This window comes from Tribolium madens, unplaced genomic scaffold, assembly GCF_015345945.1.
Source record: "Tribolium madens isolate multiple individuals breed KSU strain unplaced genomic scaffold, Tmad_KSU_1.1 Scaffold_91;HRSCAF=231;Tcas5.2_LG7, whole genome shotgun sequence".
Taxonomy (NCBI): domain Eukaryota; kingdom Metazoa; phylum Arthropoda; class Insecta; order Coleoptera; family Tenebrionidae; genus Tribolium; species Tribolium madens.
The window spans coordinates 17,846,271-17,868,561 of NW_025401063.1; the positions used below are offsets into that span (position 1 = coordinate 17,846,271).

At 33.4% G+C, this 22,291-nt stretch overlaps 5 protein-coding genes and 1 long non-coding RNA gene across 7 annotated transcripts in view; 4 read left to right on the top strand and 2 right to left on the bottom strand.

Moving 5' to 3' along the window:
- Nucleotides 1–4,531, bottom strand: part of LOC123011241 (Bardet-Biedl syndrome 4 protein) — a 12,977-nt gene extending 8,446 nt beyond the window's left edge. The window contains 7 exon segments of the mRNA XM_044408597.1: nucleotides 996–1,118; nucleotides 1,169–1,322; nucleotides 3,705–3,867; nucleotides 3,936–4,030; nucleotides 4,078–4,190; nucleotides 4,246–4,415; nucleotides 4,468–4,531. Of these exon segments, the coding sequence (XP_044264532.1) occupies nucleotides 996–1,118; nucleotides 1,169–1,322; nucleotides 3,705–3,867; nucleotides 3,936–4,030; nucleotides 4,078–4,190; nucleotides 4,246–4,415; nucleotides 4,468–4,519 (870 nt within the window). The 5' untranslated portion in view covers nucleotides 4,520–4,531.
- A 753-nt stretch (nucleotides 4,532–5,284) lies between these two features.
- Nucleotides 5,285–8,429, top strand: LOC123010918 (solute carrier family 35 member F5). 2 transcript variants are annotated; one of them, XM_044408104.1, is made up of 7 exons: nucleotides 5,285–5,657; nucleotides 5,700–6,155; nucleotides 6,199–6,381; nucleotides 7,217–7,370; nucleotides 7,418–7,577; nucleotides 7,624–7,869; nucleotides 7,921–8,429. In XM_044408104.1, the coding sequence occupies exons 1-7, from the start codon at nucleotides 5,544–5,546 to the stop codon at nucleotides 7,994–7,996; spliced, it is 1,389 nt and encodes a 462-aa protein (XP_044264039.1). In that variant the 5' UTR covers nucleotides 5,285–5,543; the 3' UTR covers nucleotides 7,997–8,429. The 2 variants fall into 2 exon arrangements, with proteins under 2 accessions (XP_044264039.1, XP_044264040.1); XM_044408105.1 differs by having other exon boundaries at nucleotides 7,927–8,429.
- A 254-nt stretch (nucleotides 8,430–8,683) lies between these two features.
- On the top strand, nucleotides 8,684–17,124 carry LOC123010916 (activin receptor type-1). The gene is made up of 8 exons (XM_044408103.1): nucleotides 8,684–8,779; nucleotides 8,879–9,118; nucleotides 9,170–9,439; nucleotides 13,195–13,543; nucleotides 15,426–15,648; nucleotides 15,700–15,887; nucleotides 15,934–16,159; nucleotides 16,209–17,124. The coding sequence occupies exons 1-8, from the start codon at nucleotides 8,719–8,721 to the stop codon at nucleotides 16,359–16,361; spliced, it is 1,710 nt and encodes a 569-aa protein (XP_044264038.1). The 5' UTR covers nucleotides 8,684–8,718; the 3' UTR covers nucleotides 16,362–17,124.
- Nucleotides 17,125–19,127: 2,003 nt separating this feature from the next.
- On the top strand, nucleotides 19,128–20,476 carry LOC123011046 (neuralized-like protein 2). The gene is made up of 2 exons (XM_044408310.1): nucleotides 19,128–20,086; nucleotides 20,134–20,476. Exons 1-2 carry the CDS (start codon nucleotides 19,360–19,362, stop codon nucleotides 20,247–20,249), a joined length of 843 nt encoding a protein of 280 aa, XP_044264245.1. The 5' UTR covers nucleotides 19,128–19,359; the 3' UTR covers nucleotides 20,250–20,476.
- Nucleotides 20,477–20,517: 41 nt separating this feature from the next.
- LOC123011067 lies at nucleotides 20,518–21,615 on the bottom strand. The gene is made up of 3 exons (XR_006413126.1): nucleotides 21,432–21,615; nucleotides 21,041–21,242; nucleotides 20,518–20,989 (listed from the first exon to the last, which is right to left on the bottom strand). It is a non-coding gene; the product is annotated as an uncharacterized LOC123011067 (long non-coding RNA).
- Nucleotides 21,616–21,682: 67 nt separating this feature from the next.
- The window catches only part of LOC123011937, a 5,616-nt gene continuing 5,007 nt past the window's right edge, over nucleotides 21,683–22,291 (top strand). Inside the window, exons 1-3 of the mRNA XM_044409661.1 lie at nucleotides 21,683–21,901; nucleotides 21,951–22,157; nucleotides 22,205–22,285. Coding sequence (XP_044265596.1) covers nucleotides 21,808–21,901; nucleotides 21,951–22,157; nucleotides 22,205–22,285 — 382 coding nt within the window. The 5' untranslated portion in view covers nucleotides 21,683–21,807. The remainder of the gene's footprint in view (nucleotides 21,902–21,950; nucleotides 22,158–22,204; nucleotides 22,286–22,291) is intronic.

The following is a 22,291-nucleotide window of genomic DNA, read 5'->3' on the forward strand; positions in this document are numbered from 1 at the left end:
TGCGTTTTAAATCCCATCACATTGGCGTTTTATTTTTTTGATAACGATGTCGTTTTGACAGATGAGTTAACGCAAGTTAAATATAATTTTAATAAATGGTAAAAAAAACAGCTTCTAAAAAAACATTTTTAACAAAAACAATCATTATCATTATTCAAGTTCAAAAGTAAGAAAAATTTTAACTTTTCTTTTCACTGAGTCAGAATAATGAAGTTTTAATGATTCAGATAAAGCAAAAACAACCCTTGCTGTTAAAGTGTTACTTTATCTACTCAAAAGAGTTTTTAAAGAAATAGTTTAACATCTGCTATAGAAAAAAAAAGTATTTCCTTTGCTTTTTTGGCGTAAAATCAAAGGGAAAATTTTGTTTCTTTTTCACTGGCTATTATAAAATGTATTATTAGGTTCAGAATTTTGATTATAAAGAAATAACTTGATAGAAATTGGCAAAATTCACAGTTTATTAAAAACTTCTGGCATTTAAAACCAGTCCTACAATCTTGACTTTTGAAAGCTGCTACAGCTTAGGTAAAAAACCTTAAAAGTCAAGTCAAGCTAAAAATGTTTTTCCTTTGCAGTTTTGGCGTAAAATCAAAAGACATACTGTAAATTTGCAAAATATATTTCTTAAATAAATTTATGTGTTTGTAATTTGATAATTTGAGCAAGCTTATAATCACAATTTAATGTATACGTTATAATCTATGCTCATTGAAGTAATTTTCCCAAAAAGACATTTTTCGAGTCCGGACCAACTTTCTAAATAAGGGTTTTTCGCATATTACCTGCTCTAGTTAGTCTGAAACACTATTGCGACAAAGCGCAGCCCGAGTACAAAGTTAGACTGGTAAATAGTTTTTTCCCCAGGTGTACATGTACTGGAAAAAGTTAGTACATTAGTATTTACAAAATTTAGAAAAATTACTCCCTAATTAAGTGGAAATGTGGAAACGTTGTTATGTTTCCATTTTTTTCCTTAGACTTATTTTACTTACCGCGACATATTTTTGTTTTGAGTAGAAACACAGTCCTATGTTGTTCCAAAGAGCCACCGAATTCGGTGCGTACGAAACAGCCACTTTATATTTGGTCAAAGCGACATCGTGCTCATCGTGCGACTGAAACAAATCATCTAATAAAACTGTTTTCCCAATTCGAAATGTATTACTTGAGTGATGCATCCGATCCCAAGTAGAGCTTTTGCACAAACTGGATCTAGAGCTAGAGCTGAACTCAATCGCTCGAATGCATACTGTGTTTGCCCCAACTTTAAACACAAAAGGCCTGTTTGGGTTAACAAATTAACACTGTCTGGGCATGATCTACAAAGAGCGATTTTTTAGGAAATAAATGATGCCTGTTATATGGTAATGTATTCATGTCGTTATGCAAAACCTTTATTGGGAAACTTTTTAAATGTCTGTGTGAAATATTAAGCTTCTTATATCGCAGAGGAAGGCATTTCTAAAAAAAGTCTATTATTATAACTTATAAGCAAATAAGAAATGGAATCGATGTAATAATTATCTCATCGTTCTAGAAATAAATGCTTCAATTTTAATGTATTTTTTTCTGTCTGCACATAATTCAAGGGATCTTCAATTTTCAATCATGTTTACGCAAAATGAAATGAAATTTTTAAGATAAAAATGCACAGACGCTATCAATAGTCTACAAATTGTGATTTTTTTTGGTATTACATAATTTTTCCAGTGTGCAAACATCGATAGTATTGTTCAGTTATTGTTTCTAAATAAAAAAAACGTATATGGATTCAGTCGGAAAATGCCTTGGTAAATACAAACGTGTCCACGTTTTTTTGCACATTAAATGAAAAAACAGTCTGGCTGAACTGTAGGTTTAAATACAGGATGCGCCAGAACTCGCGCATTTTGACATTTCCTTTTTGACATTTGACATTTTTTTATGTATGTTTAATGATACTAATGTATATGTTTTTTTTACAATTATTTAGTAAAGGCACAAAAATTTTGCCAATAAAAGCCACAAAAAACATTGAACAGAGTTACAATTTAGGATACAGCTTTCTTGTTTCTTCTTTTAATAACCTATAGCAAAAAAACTTGGAAAATTATTTATCCAACAGAAATAAATAGTCAAAGTGAAAAATTTAAACCCTCATAACTTCTAAATTTTTATAGATAAAATTTTTTTAACATTTTTTCTGTTTCCTGGTTTCTTATATGACATTTTTCTCTGGGGCGCGAGTTCTGGCGTATGTCTGCTATGTGAGAAACTGATAAATAATTAAAAAGCCCTTATTTTAGCAGTCCTGAAAGTTTATTAAATAATAGTTTTCATTATTACCATAACTTAAAACATGGTCTGGCTTGAATGTTTTAATGCAAAATGTGGATATACAGGGTGTTTGAGGATTGCGAGCAAATATTTTAACCACTAATAGGACTCATTAAAAGAAACAACTTTCGTTATTCCAACTTTTGTCGAAAGCACGTCATTTCTGAGTTAAAATTAAAAATAAATTGAGGCTGAAAACCCGTCCCCGCCTATGTCTTAATACGATGTTTACAATCATTCATAAGAAAAAACTTTGGAACGTAAACAGCGTAAAGACAAAAAAATTATCTCTACATTAGCGTAGATCAGTGTCAATGTTAGTGGGTCAATACTTGCTATTATAAAAAATTGCTCGAAATGTGGTCATTCGTTGGCAATGCACACTTTTTGTACTCTTCGGGCTAGGGAAGCTTGCGTTCGCACACACAGCCCTTCGAAGGTATAAATTTGAGCTGCGTACACTAATTCACTAATTGTTTCATGTGAACCCCCAAAAAAACACACGTATTTAAATCTGGTGACCGCGGTGGTCATTGGCGGCCAATCCATCTCTAGGGAAAATGATTGTTCAATCCATTGGTAACGACTTTGGCATAATCTGATGGAGCTCCACTTGTAAATACCGCATGTGTCGCCAAGGGCACGTCCTCCACCAGATCGGACAACACATTTTACAAAAAATCCAGATAAACGGCACTAGTTAAACGTTGAGGTATTATGTGGGGTCCAATTTGGTGATCTTTAATGATCTCTGCCCAAACATTTAGTAAAAATCGGTCTTGGAAGTGTGATGTCCGTACACTAGTTAATTTGGCGTTTGAGTAGTTGGCCATAATGACTTGATTGACAATTTGATTTCAAATCGATGTGCACAATTCACCCGAAAGCGCATTAACGACTAACTAAACTGACACGTGTAAACAAGTGATAATTTTTTTGGACAAAAAGTTTCCTTTTTTCTGTATAAAAGCTTTCACGGTCAACATTCAATGCAATTTATTTTCATTGATATTTTTACTTCCAACTAACAAGAAGACACAAACGGCTCGTAAAAATCATAGGGGGGAAATTGCAAAAATTAAATTTGGATACGGAATTTGTTTGGTCTTCAATTCGACTTTTGATAACAAATTCTCTTATTAGTGGCTAAAATATTTGCTCGCAATCCACAAACACCCTGTATGTGAAACAAAAAAACTACGAATCCTAGGACGTGCATAAAACGGAAGTCGAATAAATTCATAAAATAAAATATGTATACATCATCGCACCCTCGTTTGAATTTTCTTCTTTTCACGACTTCAAAAGTACGCCATATAAATTCAAATCAAATGCGCAAAGCTGTTTTTCCAAAAACAACAAATCTTGTGTAATTTTATACTCACTCGATTGCGGCATTACAAACTGAAATGGCGCTTCTCAAATCGCCTTCCTAAGTAAGTATTTTGATAAGGAGAGAATAAGCAGCTTCGTGTTTCCCCAATTGGACAGCTTTGTGTGCGTATTCCTTTGATTTAGTTGTTTCTCCGAGCCTCATCAGACATTGTCCTTTGTAATAAAAAGAAAATTCATGACAAAAAATGTGATATGTAATCCCATTAGCTCATATTTTGTACCTATATTGTAATAAATTTGCCAGTCAGGACAGGTTGATACTTTTTCAGCTTCCAAATAAGCCTCAAGTGATAACCGGAATCTACGCATTTCGAAGCTGAAAAATAATTGAGTTACGAATGAATTCGAGAAGATAAAACTCACAGGCATTTGCCGACTTCTTTGATTGCATCTGCATTCTCGGGGTTCAATTTCATGCAGGTTTGGAACGACTCGAGGGATTCTTGCGTCTTGCCCTCCTCGCGCAAGATGATTCCCTAATTTATTTTTTGAAAAATATTTAAAACTATTTGATCAATTAATTCTCTCTACCTGTTTAAAATACACAAACTCGTTTCGTCCTCCGCTTCTCTTGATTTCATTTTTAATCAAGTTTTTGCACTGTGCAATTTCACCCCTAACATGTTGTAAATGTATGAGCCAGTTTAATTTCTCTAAAGGATTAGGCTCAGGCCACGGCATTTCGTTGGATTTTTGACGGCCTAAAATACACATTATAATAATTACTAAATTAACTCTTACTCTCATTTATACCTGAAAAAGCAGAAATTCGCACATTCTCTCTTCCATTTGCTAAATTGCTCATTTAAGTAGAGATTATGCAAATTGATAAAACGCAATGTTGTAAGTGTGGTTGCGTGGTTACCAGACATCAAATAATCAATGCGGATGCATTTAACTATTTATTTCATTGAAATTACATTATGTTACAAGGTTTTATTATAGTATATTAAAGAACAAGTTTTATAAGAGTTGATTTGGCGCACGAATCCCAAGTTAAAAAACGAGCCGTAGGCGAGTTTTCTATGGGATGAGTGCGCCAATGCCATTATAAAACGAGTATTTTATGCTATTTTTTCTAATTTGCGCCCCCTTTTTTCTTATTTTAATTAAAAGAAAAATATTTTTGTCGTCTAGAGAATTTTGTGTTATTTGGTATCGGTTGGTAATACTCGGCTCCCACCTGATTTTTTGAATCATTTCTGCCGTCTGTCATTAAAAATAAAATTTACACATTATTAAGTTATTAGTGTTACAACATAATAATAATAAATAAAATATGAGCCAACAGAATTTAGTTTGCACTCCGCCCGAATTTCGCGAAATTGCCGCAAAATTTGTTACCTGACAAGTCAGGCATATAAAAACTAAATAACCCTAAATTCATTAAAGTACAATGTGCTTTTACAGATAGCCATAAACGACTCCTACTGAGAGACGTTAATAAACGTATTATAAACGCAAATTAGAAAAAAGTATTGTTATAAAATTAAATCATAAATAAAAAAAACTTTCTTGTTTGAATACTCGAATGTCAACGCGTCCGAAATCCGGCACTCTCGAGCTGTCAATGTCAAAAAGCTTGTCAAGCCTGTCAAAAAAATCGTAAACAGAAATCCTGAATTTTTGCGGCTAATTATGATAACGTAGCGATTGTGCAAGTAGCAAAATAATTAGATAATTTTTGTCGCCGGATGTGTTTCGTGAAGATGTCGTCCACGGACTTGACCACAGCTGGTTTTTTTACGCCCTTGTTATCCCAAAGGTTTGTTCAATAGAACACTCGATATGTTTTTTGTCACAAAAAGCGCATTAATGGGCACGAGGAAATGGATTCAGGAAGTTTTGGCTCGTCTTTAACCAAAACCCAACGCTTGATTTTAGGTTCTGTTGTGCTTATTTTAGTCGACGTGATTTGGGTTGCATCCTCGGAACTTACAAAGGTAAGCTTGAAGCTTTTGATTGATTCAAGTCCCTCTTTGTAGTTTATTTACAGCAGTGAAACTTTTGAAAAGCCGTTTTTTTGCACTTATGTCAAGACTTCAATGTTCACAATATACCTGCTAGGGTTTCTATTCTGGCAGCCTTGGAAAGATAATTGCTCGCGTCCAGCGAATTACATTCATGTGGATACAGAACAAGAAGATGAGAATTATTACAGTGATAACAATAGCAGATTGAGTAACCCTGTCTATGTCCCTGTAAAAACCCCAGAACTTGACAAGAATTCAGGCACTGAAAGTGATGACTCCTCTGTTCGGTCTGTCCGTTTTAATAAGTTAGCTGAAGTGAGGCACATGTCAGAGACAGACGCCACGGAGGCTCTCCTAGCACGACTATCCTATCAGGCCACTTTAAGGGCAGGGGAAATTGCAAAAAGGGCCGCGATTAAACTTCCTGTGTTGAGGGTGGCGAAAATATCGCTCATTTTTTGCGTTTTGGTGAGTTGGGAGATATGAAAAAAAAACAATGTTTTGGCTTTAGTGGTTTTTAGCCAACTATAGCTACCAAGTAGCTCTAGCTCAAACTGAGGCGGGAATGGTTAATGTCTTGTCTTCGACTTCCAGTTTTTTTACTCTAGTTTTAGCCGCCGTTTTTCCTTCCAGTCAGAGTGATAAGTTCACTCTGTCCAAATTACTTGCCGTGTTGCTCAGTATTTTAGGAATTGTAAGTATAAAGTCTGTTTTTTTTTTTTTAATGGAAATTACCAAGTCAAAATTTTGGTGAAAAAATTGGTAGCAGCTTGTCTCCATAGCCTCAAATTTTGATTGCTCTTTGTTTTTATCCCTAGAAATTTTGTTAAAAAAATTATGGTTATGTTTTCAAATTGAGATGTTGTCAAAATTTTGACTTTTATGAATCTTGTGTGCCTGTTTGCTCTTTGAAAGAGCTATAATTGAATATTTGAGGTCAGACATCATTACCTAAAGTCAGAATTCAGTGCTAATAATTTTGATAGAAACACACCGCAAGTAAGTACAATGTTGTCGACAAAAATGAGATTGTTGCTACAAAAAAAGTTATTTAGCAAAAGATCCAAGTGGGTATTATGATGATCGGCAATAAATTTTGTGTAATTTATTTAAATGAGTTCAAAGTTGATGCATTTTATAAATTCTTCATCAGCTTTAGTTTCAAAATTCTTACTTTTTCAGCTCGTTCTTCGACCCACTAATTTAATTGCGTTTTTTCTCTTTGATGCATTACAAATTGCATCTAAATTTTAGCAGTGGTCTTTTTTTGACTTCTGTTTGCACACTTTTCGTCTTTAAATTTCCAAAAAACTGTTCGCGGTACCCAATTTGTCCACGTTTTTGTGTTTTCATTTCTAAATTTTCTTAGACGATTTTTTTTTATGACGTTTAATGATATTTTTTTAATTAAATCAAAAACCGGAACTGCTAACTTCCTTTATTAAAATACTATGAATGAATTTGTTGAATTTTATTTTACTTTTTATTTTTTTTAAAGTTTGTCTACCATACTTTACAAATTTTTTCAGACTTTGGTGAGCTTTTCAGACCTTTCGCTCGAATCCCGCGTTCCGCTGGGCGCTTTTCTCTCCCTCTTGAGCGCATTTTTCTACGCGACTTATTTAGTTTTTCTCAAGAGAAAAGTGGATCACGAGGATAAAATCGATATTCCCTTATTTTTTGGTATTTTATCTCCCTCTGAATCTCAAAAAATAATTTACAATTTGCAGGTTTTGTGGGATTTTTCAATTTGATTCTTCTGTGGCCATTTTTTTTCTTTTTGCACTTTAGCGAATTGGAAGTTTTTGAATGGCCGTCGAAGCAGCAAGTGTTATTTTTGCTTTTGAATGGGATTTTAGGAACTGTTATCTCGGAGGCTTTATGGTTATGGTGAGTGTTTTCAACAGGGTGATAAAATATTACAAAACATTTTTAGGGGTTGTTTTTTGACGTCCTCGCTGATGGCTACGATGTCAATGAGTTTAACTATTCCAATGACGATGTTAACGGATGTTTTTTTGAAAAAAATCGTGTATCCGTCTCTGTTTTACACAGGGACTATTCCTATGGTGGTGGCGTTTCTTGCCGTCACTTTACTTTCACACTACGACAATTGGGACCCTGTACTCGATGTTTTACGCTGTGCCTATCTAAGTATTTTCCGACGAACCAGATTTATGCGGTAATTAAAATTGAAAGAGTTTTGGTTTTGTTTATCAAGATTATTGTGAAGTTTCAGGTTTGCTGAAATGCCCTCGGAACAAACAGAAGCCTTGATTGGTATTAACAGTAATGAACATGAAGCGTAGATTTAGTTTTTTTTCTTGCTGTTTTTATACCTACTATGGTGCTTACAATGTTATGTGATAATTAAGGTTTTTATTTTGTGATTTTTTATATTGTATTATTTTTATTAATTAGTAACATCTTTTGTAAATAATTAGGTAAAACGTAAAAGTTAAGGAAGTATAGTAAACGCACGTAATACGTTCAAAAAAAAGTAACTAGACAATATGTTCTACAATTAATCATCTAGTATTATTGTAAACTTGTTCAACTAGCATTTCACGATCTCAATAGGTTTTTCACAAACTTTCAATAAAGAAAAGTCTGTGTATGCATTCCATAGCTCATAAGCTATATATTTTTAATATAATGTGAAAACAATTCTATGTAACATATTTTCTGACAAAAAGTGTTAGAATGTAAATATTACTGCATAAATAGATTATTATGATCGTGTCATGTTTTTTAAAATTGCCGCCTTCCATATTGTCACCTTAAGCATCCTAACATCCACAAGGTCGAAAACGGACTTATGTCTCATTATTACTTACATGACTCAAATTATATAAATAAAAACCATATTGACGAAACACTACAACCCAAATTTCTTCTTTACAAACTTTTCTTTAAATGATTAATAAAAATAAGCTAAATATTCTTTTAGCGCTTGCACTCAGAAGTCCATGATTGCCACTAAAACCAAACAAAAACCCCAACTTTTGTGTTGTTATTTATACGGCGTAATATGGCCGCCACAAGTACCATAAATTGTTTATTAATTGTTTTATTAATACAAATCTGCACAGGTGAGTCACTTATTTATGATCCCAAAAGTTAATAATTTCTTGGATGAAATTTTATGTTGTTTTGATTTCTTACGCTTTTTATGTTTTGATTTGCCGCAGGTGAAGTGATCCAAAGGCCTCAGCTGAAAGAAGACGCCGAGGATGAAGACGACGAAATCAGCAATGAGCACAGTGCTCTACCTAAAAACCTGGAGACTTTTCAAATCCATCAAAATCAGATAACAAACGACAATGTAAAGCGTTACAAATGCCACTTATGTGACCCTCCGAATTGTTCCAATCCAACGGTGTGTTTTGATGCTATCCAGTGCTGGAAATCGCGAGTGCGAGAAACGTCTGGTAATATGGTATTTTGCGTGAGATTTGTGTGATATTTATCAATTTTTTCAGGACTAGAGACTGTGACTAGAGGTTGTACAAAAGAAACAGACCAACTGCCGTTCTTATGCCGTACTCCGTCCTTCAGTGGGCAACAGAAGCGACAAGCCAGTGGCCAGTTTCAAGTTGATTGCTGCACTGGCGATTTTTGCAACAAGGGGGATTTCCCAGAATTGCCTATTTTGTATACCAAGAATATGACGATGCATTCTGATTCAGTTGATTATGCGCTGAAGATGACGGCGGCGATTCTGGGGCCGGTTGTGGTTATTGGAACGCTAGGTAAGTGGAAGATGACCAACAAAATATTCCAACTTTGTACATAATTTTACGACCCTGACGAACTTTATGCAACCAGCAATACGTTACTCAATTATAACTTGATTCAAAAAGACTAATAATTAGAAACTTATTTGAGATTAGGACATTTCTCATAAAAATCTAATAACGCCAATCAATAAATAAATGACTACAATGGAGTAACAACACATTTTTATTTTAGTAAAGAAACAGTGAAATGTGTGAAATAGTAAAAAAAACAGTGAAATAACTCAAGAAACTAGAGAACTTAATGCAACAAAATTTCAAACTGATGTCCATCATTTTGTAAACATGCTTGAATGTGCGTCACAAAAGACTGTCGAACTCTCCCTAAAATGTCTGGTGTAATTTCTCGGTATGCAGTACGAATTATATTTTTCAAAGTTTCCATAGGTATCTGCAAACGGAGTTTCGTAAACTTTGTTCTTGAGGGTTCCCATAAAAAGTAGTCTAAGGGACAACAATCGGTACTACGTAGTGGTCATGCGTTTTACTACCGACGACTGGCTAATCCCAATTTCTCTCAAAATTTGCGTTTGGCTGACGTGTGGGTTATTATCCACAGTTTCGATAATTTTTACTTCGTTATCAGGATTCGTTGCAGTCCGTCGTCTATGGCGTTTTTGTTTTGGCCAATTTAGGCGTAGTTCAACTTCCAATTGTCTAAAAATTTTACAAATTTTCGGCTGCTACTCGCTACTGCATTCTTCTGACACTCACTATACATAAATCAATATCATGTCGACCCTTTAGTCATTAAATACATTTTTAATCAACAAAATTTTTGAAATTTTACAAAAACTAGAGTTCCTATATTTGAAGAGTTGGGACAGTTAGAGACAAAATACTTTGCTCGTCACTTTTCTGACACTTTAATGTAATTCAAGCCTTAATGTTAAAATAAATGACAATTTTAAATTAATAACAGCTATTATATTTTTCTATCAAAAATATGTACATACAACTTGTCAACTATGATTGACAGTAGTTAAAAATAAGGTTAACAGTCCTAAAGCATGCTTTACAATTTAATGTCACTCAATTGACATTGACGACCAAAGTATTTTGTCTCCAACTGGTCACTGAACGTCAAACCGAGCCAATTTTGTATTATGTGGATAAGGTATATACAGTGCCGGCCAAAAGTAAAGAAACAATTGATTTTTTTATTTATTTTTCATATAAATATGAGAACGAAAACGATTTATGTGCACAAGACTTACTTCTACTTAAGATCATTTTTTATAGCTTTTTGGTCAAGTTGGATAATGTTTCTACATACAGTGAACTTTTTACTATTTTGCTAAGGGCAAAAGTAAAGAAACATTTTCATTTTACCTATTGTAAAGTTAATTACAACGTCGGTGCAAAACAGTTCCTACAAAAATTGTTCTTTAAAGAGTTGTAATTATGCCTAAAGGTAAACAACTGTCTCAAGATTTGAGAAAACTAATTATAGACAAATTTGAGGCGGGTGAGAAACAAATTGACATTGCCAGGCAATTGAACTTAAATCGCTGTGTTGTATCGAAAACAATTGCCTTATTTAAAAAAAGAAAAACTTTAGTAAGTGCTCCAAAAAGTGGAAGACCGCGTAAAACGGATAACGTGACTGATAAAAAAAAATAAAAGACTCTCAAAATAATCCATTTTTATCTGCTGTAAAAATAAGACAACAAATTCCAAATGTGGGTATATCAGTGAGGTCCATTCGACGAAGACTGAATGAATTTGGACTCTACAGGCGAAAACCAGCAAAGACACCGTTTATTTCTGCCAAAAATAGACAGCGCAGATTGGAATTTGCTAGAGAGCATTTAAATTGGTCACCTACTCAATGGAAAAATGTGTTATTTTCCGATGAATGAAAGTTTAATCTGCATAGCTCAGACGGAATTCAGTGGGTAAGACGACCAAAACAGGAAAGATTTAATCCTAAATACACAAAAGGGACTTTGAAACATGGTGGTGCTATGTTTTGGGGTTGATTTCCGGTCACAGAGTAGGACCACTCCACGTTATTGATGGAATAATGGACATATTTCTTTATCTTCGTATTTTAAGAGAAGAAATACTTCCTTTTGCTGAAGATAATATGCCGCTGAGATGGACTTTTCAACACGATAATGACCCCAAACATACAGCCAAAGTTGCAAAAGATTGGATTTTAAAGGAACAAATACCTGTAATGCAATGGCTTGCTCAGAGTCCCGATCTCAATCCTATTGAGAATATTTGGGACCATATTGATCGTCAATTAAGAGAAGAAAACAGTCGAGGTTTCAATTCAAAACAAGAATTAATCGAAGCCGTAAAAATAACGTGGAAAAACGTAAGCTTAGAATATATTAATAAAATAATCGATTCCATGCCGAAAAGATGCGCTGAGGTAATTAAACATAAAGGATTTGCAACCCATTATTAAACTGTAACATTTATATGTAATTATAAATTTATTGTTTCTTCACTTTTGTCCCTTGAAAAAATAAAATAAATTTTTCATTCAACAACAACTGTTTAATTCTTACTAAATTCTGTAAAATATATTTAAGAATAACCCAACAAATTACTTGTAATAAATTATATAAAAATCAAATACACCTACAATGAAATATTTAATATTCGCAAATGTTTCTTTACTTTTGGCCGATAGTGTACGTTCTATCCTTTTTCATTAAAATTTTTCCTAGCAACTAATGTCAAGTTTATTTTAAAAATTATTTTAAGGTTATAAATTTTGTCCCATTGACAAATTGACATAATTTTACGTCAGATTTAGTCAGGGACGTAGAAGATAAATAGACATTAAGATGCGGCCCGACAGGAAAAAACTATGTTAACAAAAAGTACACACTAAAGTAAAACAATTGCTGCAGGCAGCATTTACCATGAGTAATAAAAACTTGATAGTGTCTCCAAAAAAACCTTTTAAAACCTAAAACTTACAAAATTAGACCTGACCTGACTTGATAAAATAAAATACTCCAAACAACCGAATAATAAGTCCTTCATCTTGTTAAAAGCTTCACCTTCCTTTTTGATAAATCTTACTTTTGGGACTCACTCTCCATTTGGCGAGTTTTAAACAGGTTCCACTTGTCTTACACTGTCTCGAGAGTTGGGGCAAGATGGCACAAAAAACTACTCACAGTTTCTTTATGTATTAACACAATAGGACTCAGCAGAATTGGTCAGAATGACCGAGGACAGAGGTCAATTTTTATTTGACAAATTTATCTGACTTTAAGTGAAATTTTACCAAAACGCCACTGATTTGTATCCCATTTTATTGTTATTATACATCAGCCGACGTATATAAAAGAAAAATTAGAAAACTGACATTCAGTGTCCCAACTCTTCTAATATAGGAACTCTAAGAAAAACAAATTGTCAATTATAATTGCCATTGATGTTAGGGGTGTCCAGATTTCATGCTAATTAAACATAAGTAAGAGTATCAAGTTATAGATGAATAGTGTATAATGTGTTGCATTTAAAGTTTGTCAGGGTCGTAAAGTTATGTGAATCACCCTGTATTTTTTACAGCTAATGCATTATAATTACTTGTTTTAAATGTAAAAAAAAACTATTACAGAGAATGGGATATATTATTATATCAAATAACTTTTTGGCTGTATTAATGATACCGATTTTAAAGATTTGGAAAATTTTTGTAAAAATTTTCATATTTGTTAAAATTGCGATTTTTTCATCAGGTGCCATCGTTCTTTACCTAATGCGACGCATCCATCAGCGAAGACTATGTCACGAAAGCCGTTTGGACCCTGATACGTATTACGCTTCTGATGATTTACTTAGAGCGACAGCTGCAGGTGACAGCACTTTACGCGAATATCTCGAAAATTCTTTAACATCGGGGAGCGGTTCTGGTCTTCCTCTCCTGATCCAAAGAACAATGGCAAAACAAATCTCCCTCGCTGAATGTATCGGAAAAGGTCGTTACGGCGAGGTCTGGCGAGGTATTTGGTTCGGCGAAAACGTAGCCGTGAAAATATTTTTCTCACGAGATGAAGCAAGTTGGAATCGGGAAACAGAAATATACAGGTTGGCCTCTAACCTATCGTAGCCATAATTAGCCCAGTCTAATTAGACAAATCGGTGGAAAAAAATCCTAGAGAGTTGTAATTTTTTTTAAACGCTTTCTTTACACTTGGGTAAACATATGTATATCAAAAGTCCTCGATGGTGGGGGGCGAGCTCGAGGAGGGGGAGGGGGTTAAAAGTGTCTTTTTTTGTTTTTTTTTGCTTATATCTCGGAAATTATCACTCTCATAGGTTTTTATCTTAATTAAAGCTTACAAAATGGTCATTTGCATTTTTGTTGTAGGACTAACCGTAAGCGAGTTATAAGGCAGAATAAAAACATCATTTAAAAAAATTGGCTTTATCTGCATTTAAAACAGAATTAGTCTTGTAATTAAAAAAAAACTGACAGTAAATTAAATTTACTGGATCCAATACTTCATTAAAGGAAGGGGGAGTCACGAGGGTCTATAAATACAAACTCATCGTTTATGTAATTTATGCAGAATTTTCTGTTGATGTCTATTTCTGCATCAAAATTTCCTACAAAAATGGTCTTATTCATTTTTGTCGTAGGACTAACTGTAGACTTGAAAATTTTGGAGTCTACATAAAATTGCATTAAAAATCCTTTGAAACACATTTCATTAGTTTATGGTTAGTATTTATATGTGTAGAGCGTTCCTCGACTAAGCTGGTCTGCCTGAAAGGTGACTCGGGTGTAAACATTTAAACGGAGATATAAAAAAAAATTGGATGTAAGAGAGAATCAATCTGTAAGGGGGTTAAATGGGGTGTAAATGTTTAAACAAAGATATAAACATAAAATTCTTCAGAGGTGTAAAGGGGCACTAAAATCAGATTTTTCGAAAATTAGTTTTTAAGGGAATAAAACGGTGTACACATTTAAAGGGATATAAACACATTAAATTTAGAAAATATGATCCTTAGAGAGTGTAGAAATGCACTTTTCAAATTTTAATGACATAAACTAGAGTTTAAACGCTTAAAAACAAAATTAGAAACATGAAATTTCGAATTTTGAGAGTGCAGAAGTGCAATGAAACGACACTTTATGAAAATCAATATTTAATATTTATCCATAAACATAGCCGATGCGAAGAACGAGACTACTATAATTGAATCCTATACATAACATAGGTAATTTTCTAGCTTTATAGAGTACCTAAGCCTATGGAATGGTTTTGTGAACGGGCTTTTTCCCATTTAATATCAGAAATACACGCGGACAAAGTCGCAGGCAAATGCTAGTTCAGCATATAAGGATGACTCGGAAGACTTGATAGACCCTCGTGGCACCTTCTAATAAACTGTTGGATCCAATACATTCAATTTACTCTAAGCTTTACTCAAATCATCGATATTAAATCATCTATTTATTAATATTGTACTGAACAAGACTGTAATTCGGTTTTCAATGTTTAAGTTGAAGACGAAGATGCAGCATATGAGGATGACTCGGAAGACTTTATAGACTCTCTAATGAAGTGTTGCACACAATAAATTCAATATGCTTTCAGTTTTTTCAAATCACAAGATTAATTCTGTTGTAAATGCGGATAAAGCACATTTTTTTAAATGATGTTTTTTGTCAGCCCTATAACTCGCTTACAGTTTTTGTAGGAAATTTTGTAGGCTTTAATTTTGATAAGCAGGCAAAACCGTTAGGAGTAATAGTTTTCGAGATATAAGCAAAAAAACAAAAAAGCCACCTTTAGCCCCCTCCTCGAGCTCGCCCCGCACCTTCGGGGACTTTTGATATTTGTCTACACAAGAATAAAGAAAGCGTTTAAAAAAAAATCCAACTCTCTAGGATTTTTTTCCACCGATCGCCCTATTTTTGTCTAATTTGACTGGGCTAAATTTCATATGTATATTTTAGTACAATTTTGTTACGTCACGAAAATATTTTGGGGTACATCGGGTCGGATATGACGTCTCGTAATTCATGTACTCAGCTATGGTTGATCACACATTACCACCCATTGGGCAGTCTTTACGACCATCTAAATCGCACCACACTCACCCATCAACAGTTGCTCCGTTTATGCCTGTCCATCGCTAATGGGTTGGTACACCTGCACACGGAGATATTCGGGACTGAAGTAAGTTATTCAGTGGACTTTCATTAGTGAATTTATTTTGATTTTTTAAAGGGAAAGCCAGCCATAGCTCACCGTGATATTAAAAGCAAAAATATTTTAGTCAAAAATAACGGGACTTGTTGTATAGCCGATTTTGGTCTTGCGGTGACTCATCAACAAGCCACTGATCAATTAGATATTGGTTCGAACCCTAAGGTTGGAACGAAAAGATACATGGCTCCCGAGGTTTTAGACGAAACGTGAGTGTTTTTTCTTTTATTATAACTTTTTAAAGGTATCTTATAGGATACGAATGGACTACTTTGATTCGTTTCGTCGAGCCGATATTTATGCTCTAGGGCTCGTCCTTTGGGAATTATGCCGAAGGACGGTCAGTAATGGGATTGCGGAGGATTATAAGCCGCCATTTTATGACGTTGTGCCCAATGATCCCAGTTTTGAAGATATGAGGAAGGTTGTGTGTGTGGATCAGCAACGTCCGAGTTTACTTAACAGATGGGCTAGTGATCCGGTATGTATTATTTTTCATGATTTGTAAGTTTTATCACAGTTTTTCTTAGATACTGAGTGTTATGGCAAAATTAATGCGAGAATGTTGGCATCACAACCCCAACGTGCGATTACCAGCGTTGAGAATAAAGAAAACAATATTAAAATTATGTAGCGGTGATAATTTAATTAATTTGGATGATAGTATGGAAGTTTGTGTGTGACAATCTGAAAAGCATCTGTTTTAATGTTATTTTATAGTCAAGGGCTAGTTTTTAAATCCGTGGCGATTTTAAATTATTATTGTTGAACATTTTATCATAGGATATTATTATAGGACTAATTTTTCTTTAATTCTTTCTTATTTAAGTATTATAATTCAAGTGCCAAATTTATTTTGTGGGGAAGTTGTGGGAGGACAACAGTATTATGATTTAAGGTTTTTATGGTACCCAAAGTTTTGTGTTATTGACACTAAAAATTTGAAAAAGGGTGGAACAACAATTTTCGTGCCATTTATTGTTCTTATTTTGGTTTTAGTTTCTTGATTTTTGACACCTATGGTGACATTTTTTACATGCTCAATTTAACATAAAAATTCTTTTTATTAATTTTCTCAAATGTTGCTGTAGGTGTTGATTTGGTATGGAAATCGTATATTGTTGTAAATATTTCAAATGTTTATATCTTGACGTCATATCTGTTTATTAAGAAACTGCTAGAATTAGAATTTTATATTTTACTAATTCTATCAGTTTTTAGTGTTATTTTTTAATAAATTCTAGTAACAGATTCATATCAATTTATTTATCAATTTATTAAAAATATCCGAGAGCTCATTCAAATCATAATCAATTTTTTTATTACATTTGTATGTTAAGTTGTCATCATTAGTATTTATTGTTCGTTTTATTCATTTGTATATACACTCATGGATGTTTCTGTATTCAAGAATAACATAAGCAATACATTTAGTTTTTATTTGCATTCGTCTCGTTTTATTTCGCCAGTTTCAAAAATACCGAATGAAAATCCTACTATTCACTTTCTAATTATTCGTACTAGACAATATGGCAGCTGTCGGCCAATCAATATTTAATGAATCAACAGTCGTTAGCCAATCAAAAATAGAAGTTTTCATTGTTAACAGTTGTACCGCTCTACTTTTTTGAAAGCTCTAGTTCTGTCATTAGTGTCACTTATTAATTAATAATAAATTGTTGTTAATTAACCTTTTATTGTTTCAACTAATTTCCAATAATAATTGATAATAATGTATACTTTGGAAGAAAACAAGTTTATAATTGAAGTCTATTTTCGAAGAGGACGCTTAGTAAACAGCGTTTTTTTGATTTTGAGTTAAAACAAGTAGGTACCCCTATTTTCGTAAAGCGGCATTTTTTATTTTACATGAAAAATTCACAACTGGCTAGATGAAAATCATTTATAACCACTTTGTAGAATAATCTTATTTATTAAAACCGAAAATATTTTGTTTTGGAAAAATGCTCGAACAGGTCAATTTTCTTTTTAAAAAATACAAATTTTTTAACTTGATTTAAAATTGTATCTTTCTTTTTTATTGAAATTACATATTTCACTTTTTGGATAATTTTTTTGAGAATATTATGTAATACATAATATTTTGGTGTTGCCAAATATTCGTTCGTTAATTAAAAAATCTATCGAATTCGCTAAAGAAATTAGGGGTTTCCTTTAAAAAAAAATGTCGCTGCCATCATTACCCAAAAACCAAAAAGTGTAGAATTTTAAAACAAGTTGAAAATTGTGTATAAGGTGTTCTAGCGAGATGGTAAAGTTCATTATTCAAACAGATATAAACTTAATTTAATTAGATACCTAAGATGTGGCCCAAAGAAAATTACAATTGATGATTTCTTTTTAAATTAGTAAAAACTAAGTAAGTATCGAGAGATCAAGGTAATTTGTCCATGTATCCGAAAACGTATGTCCTGTGCGTATGTCTGTGAATGGTCAAATAAAATGACAAGTGAAAAGGTAAAATCCCATGATCAAAAAGATAACTAAATTTATGATTTACCTTCAAAAAAGAACGGTCTTATATACGTCGGCGACTAATTCCAGCCCATTTTGCCGTTTTCGACTTCTCATTTCATTTGACGTTTCACATGCAGTCAGTTCCAAAAAAAGACATACGTTTACGTACAGTTGCGGAATTAAAAATTCGGGCAGTATCTATTTTTCTGTCCTCTTAAAAAGTTCACTGTAAACTACCTTTTACTGTCATCATTACTGACATTTGCCAATTAAACTTATTTTTATTTGTTGTTAAATTTGTTAATTAAACAATTTGTCTCTCTTGGGAAATTTATTAATTGAACTAAGTGTAATAAATCATCGTTTTGATCTGCTGACTACCCATTATTATGCCACAAATCACTATTTTTGAAAGTAAATAAGTCAAAATGACATAAATATGACAAGAGTAAAAAATGAGGTTATTAATATAAAGGTTCTTTTAGAGTTTACATTATGAAAATGACAGTACTGCCCGAAATTTTAATTCCGCAACTGTACGTTTTCGGATCCAAAAATAACTCGATTACAAATTATTTTGGTCTCTCGGTATATGTATGATTTATATTAATAAGTGTGATTTAAAAAGAATTCTAATGTTTTTATTTAAAAAAACTTTAGGTCATAAGGTTTTTATATCAAAATTTAAATATAAAAAATTGAAGCTTTTGGCGGCAAGTTTGGGGGGGGGGCGCTGACCCCCTGGGCCTTGCCTTGAATGAGGGATGATAAAATCCCCCACGTTAAAATTATGTAAATAAAAAATAATACAGAATAGTACCAAATTTTATGAAAGTTTTTTATAAGACCAGTGTTTATTTGTTAGCGCAGTTTTTGTTTTAATAAACGTAAAAATTATTTGAAAAATATTGAATTTTGTTTTGAATAATTATGAGTGAGAGGTGCCAACTGTCAACAGGTCTTCTGTTGTGGTGCCAACATTGCAAGTATAATTTCACTAAAGATACAACAACAAGGATTGTTGTTGTCTAAAAATCGTACATTATAAACAATTTGCAACCTTTTGCAATACAAGTCTCCACTTTAGCCATTTCAAGATCAAAAGTGGCATGTAGAAGCATCTAGTTTTGCAAACCACAACTCACAAATTGAGGTTAGGTTTAAACTTTCATCAACTTTAAGTCCGCTTTCTCTGCAACCCCAATGATCTCAACCAAGAGCCATTCCAAACCTTCTCACTCGAAAGCCCCCGAAGATCTCTCCAAAAGTCGCAGTGCGATCACCCGATTTCACCCCTACCATGGCGAAAACATCGTTTTGACTGAAGACAATACTGTAGCATATCGGCGCAAAAGCTTCCACAACGGACTCACATTCAGTGAACGCCCTTTAGCCCCCGGTGAAATTTTTCTGGTGGAAATCGAGGCCAATGAAGGCGGATGGAGTGGACACATGCGTTTGGGACTAACACAGTTGAGTCCTTTGATGATAAGCCAAGACGGGGGGACGATGCCCCCTTATGCCCTTCCTGACCTCGTGGAGAGTTACAATAAGGGCACGTCGTGGATTTATGGCATCAGTAAAGCCCACAACAAAGCGTTCGAATATTATAGGATCATGAATGTGGAGAAACCTAAATATGCCTTTGCGGATAGTGATATGTTTAGGACTAGGTTTGGGAATGTGCCTATGAGTCTTTTGAGACCCTCGAGGCCTAACAAGGACGATATTTTGCCCACAGATGTGGGGAGTAGGATAGGAGTTATGTACATACCAACAGACTCATATGAGGCTGATATGCATTATATTATTAACGGGGAGGATCAAGGGGTCTGCGTTAAACACATTCCGTACATGAATGCGCCATTGTATGTTGTTGTTGATGTATATGGGACGACGAAAAAAGTCCGAATTGTTCAATTATATGGAGGTATGTTGCTATATTTATGTCGTTTTTGGATTAATTTTTTTTTTCAGTTCCTACGTTGCAAGCAGCTTGTCGGGACGCTATTTTATCACACATTACGAAAAAAGCTGTTTCCTCACTACCTTTACCGAATCTTCTCAAAAAATACCTTTTATATCAGTCTTAAATTGCTCTCTGTCTAAACCTCGTGCTATTTCAATCTTCTCTAATTTCTGTGTAAAAGAAGAATCTGTGCAACAACTGACAAATTTAGAATCAAAATACTCCACTACTACATACAGATAAAACATGAAGTGATTGAGATGGCACGACGTATACTTATTTAATTGTAAAAAGGTAAGTTTAATGTATACCAGTTTTTGGTTAATTTAAATGAATACAATTTTACTAAAACACCTGTGTTTTAATTTGACCGCCAAATAAAAAGACGGTAAATATTTATGTTTACTTATTTATTTACATACTGAATAACAAACAGTATACAGGCAGGGTGTTCCGTCTAAACAATTTCTAGTGTAATTTTTTTAAATTGTGTAAATTGTCAGCCATGTCGGTAACGTAGGTATCTAATGAGTTTTTGAATTTAACATTTTCAATGAAAGTTCAAGTTATAATCGTTACAATTGAAGTTTGACTGCTCTCGAGCATTTGTTTAGTGGTTCCGTTCGTGTTATTTTTATTTATTACACGCGAAGTAGATCATAGGTATATCACAATCACCATGACAACGTTCGCAATGCGAGTTGAAAAATTTCATTCGTAAAAAGGCAGAGTCGAACCACAGATTAGCTTAGCAAGCAACTAATCTCAAATCTGTGGTCGAACCACCATTTTAACTACATCGTGTCTGAAACTCATCTAAAAGATAGAGTTCCAAGTGACGCAACTCATCTGTGATGGCCATGTCTACAATTCAAAACAATAGAAATCGATTTATACAAATTTGGAACGTTTTACAAAGCTCGTAATAGCTCTTGGGTGATAATAAAGACGTCCCCAGTTCGGCAAGCATAGCACTAGCGTTCTTCAATGCATCCATGAGTTTGTTTTTATCGAGAGCTCTTTTCATATGAAATGCTTGAGTTTTGACAACCCCCAAGGCATCTTGAAGGTACTTTTCCTGTTACTCTACGGGAGATATTTGGGGTGGAGTGGTTGGCTAAAAATTAATAAAATTACACAACTGTCAAAAAGTAAGGTTATATTTAGGAAATAAATCAATTACCGCTGAAACATAAAAATGTTTCAATTGATTAAAATGCCAAATAGGAAGAGATTTACGGCCTCTCATTGTTACAAACGATCAAAGATTTGACAACGCATTTTTACAAAAAAGGCAAAAACTTACAATTTTTGGTAAGTCGAACGCCAAACCTCCTCTTTCTTGTTTAAGGATTTTGTCCGAAAAATTTTAGAGAAATTCCCCTAGCAAATTATCTAAACAAAAATTGTAAAAATATAACAAATGGCTAAAAGATAAGTGCTGTTATCAAATATTATAACTCATTTATTACAATATTTAATTAACGTGTTTTCTGCTGATAAAATTAGATATAACGTAATTTGTTGGTAGCCCTGTTAATGTGTTGACAGGTAAAAACTTCAATTTTTTGGTTAGATTACTTTTATTTTTTGGGCCGTGTCTTTCCGGGATCCCCCGCAGTAAATGTTTGTAGAAATTTGTACTTTTCTTATTATTTTGTAATTCTGAAGTTTTCTTAAATATGCCCGACTCATTTCAGGATGTGTTATTAACATTTAATATTGCTCATAAGAACCGTGAAATTTATCTTCAATTGCACAACAATGATACCGTTGGTAAATTTCCAGATAATTTAATTAAATTGGTTATTAACAATTTGTTTAGGGGATTTAAAAAGTGAAATTTTTAATAAAGTGAATGTCCCTCCTTCGAGACAAGTCATAGATTGTTGGTCGACAAATCCCGAGAGTGAAAATGATATTTTAGGTGCATGTTGCGATTACGATATAAATTATTTAGTTATGTATGACTCAGATGATTTGAGAGAAAACGACGTAGAAATGGCTGATGAAGCGATAAATCATTTCAAAGGTAATATAAGTTAATCGAGATTTTGATTTCATAGCTTGTATTTTTAGAATTTGAGCATTCAGCTGCTATAGATTTTATTGATTATTTTTCAACTAATTTTGATGATAAAGGAATAACGTTTCACGTGTGTTGCT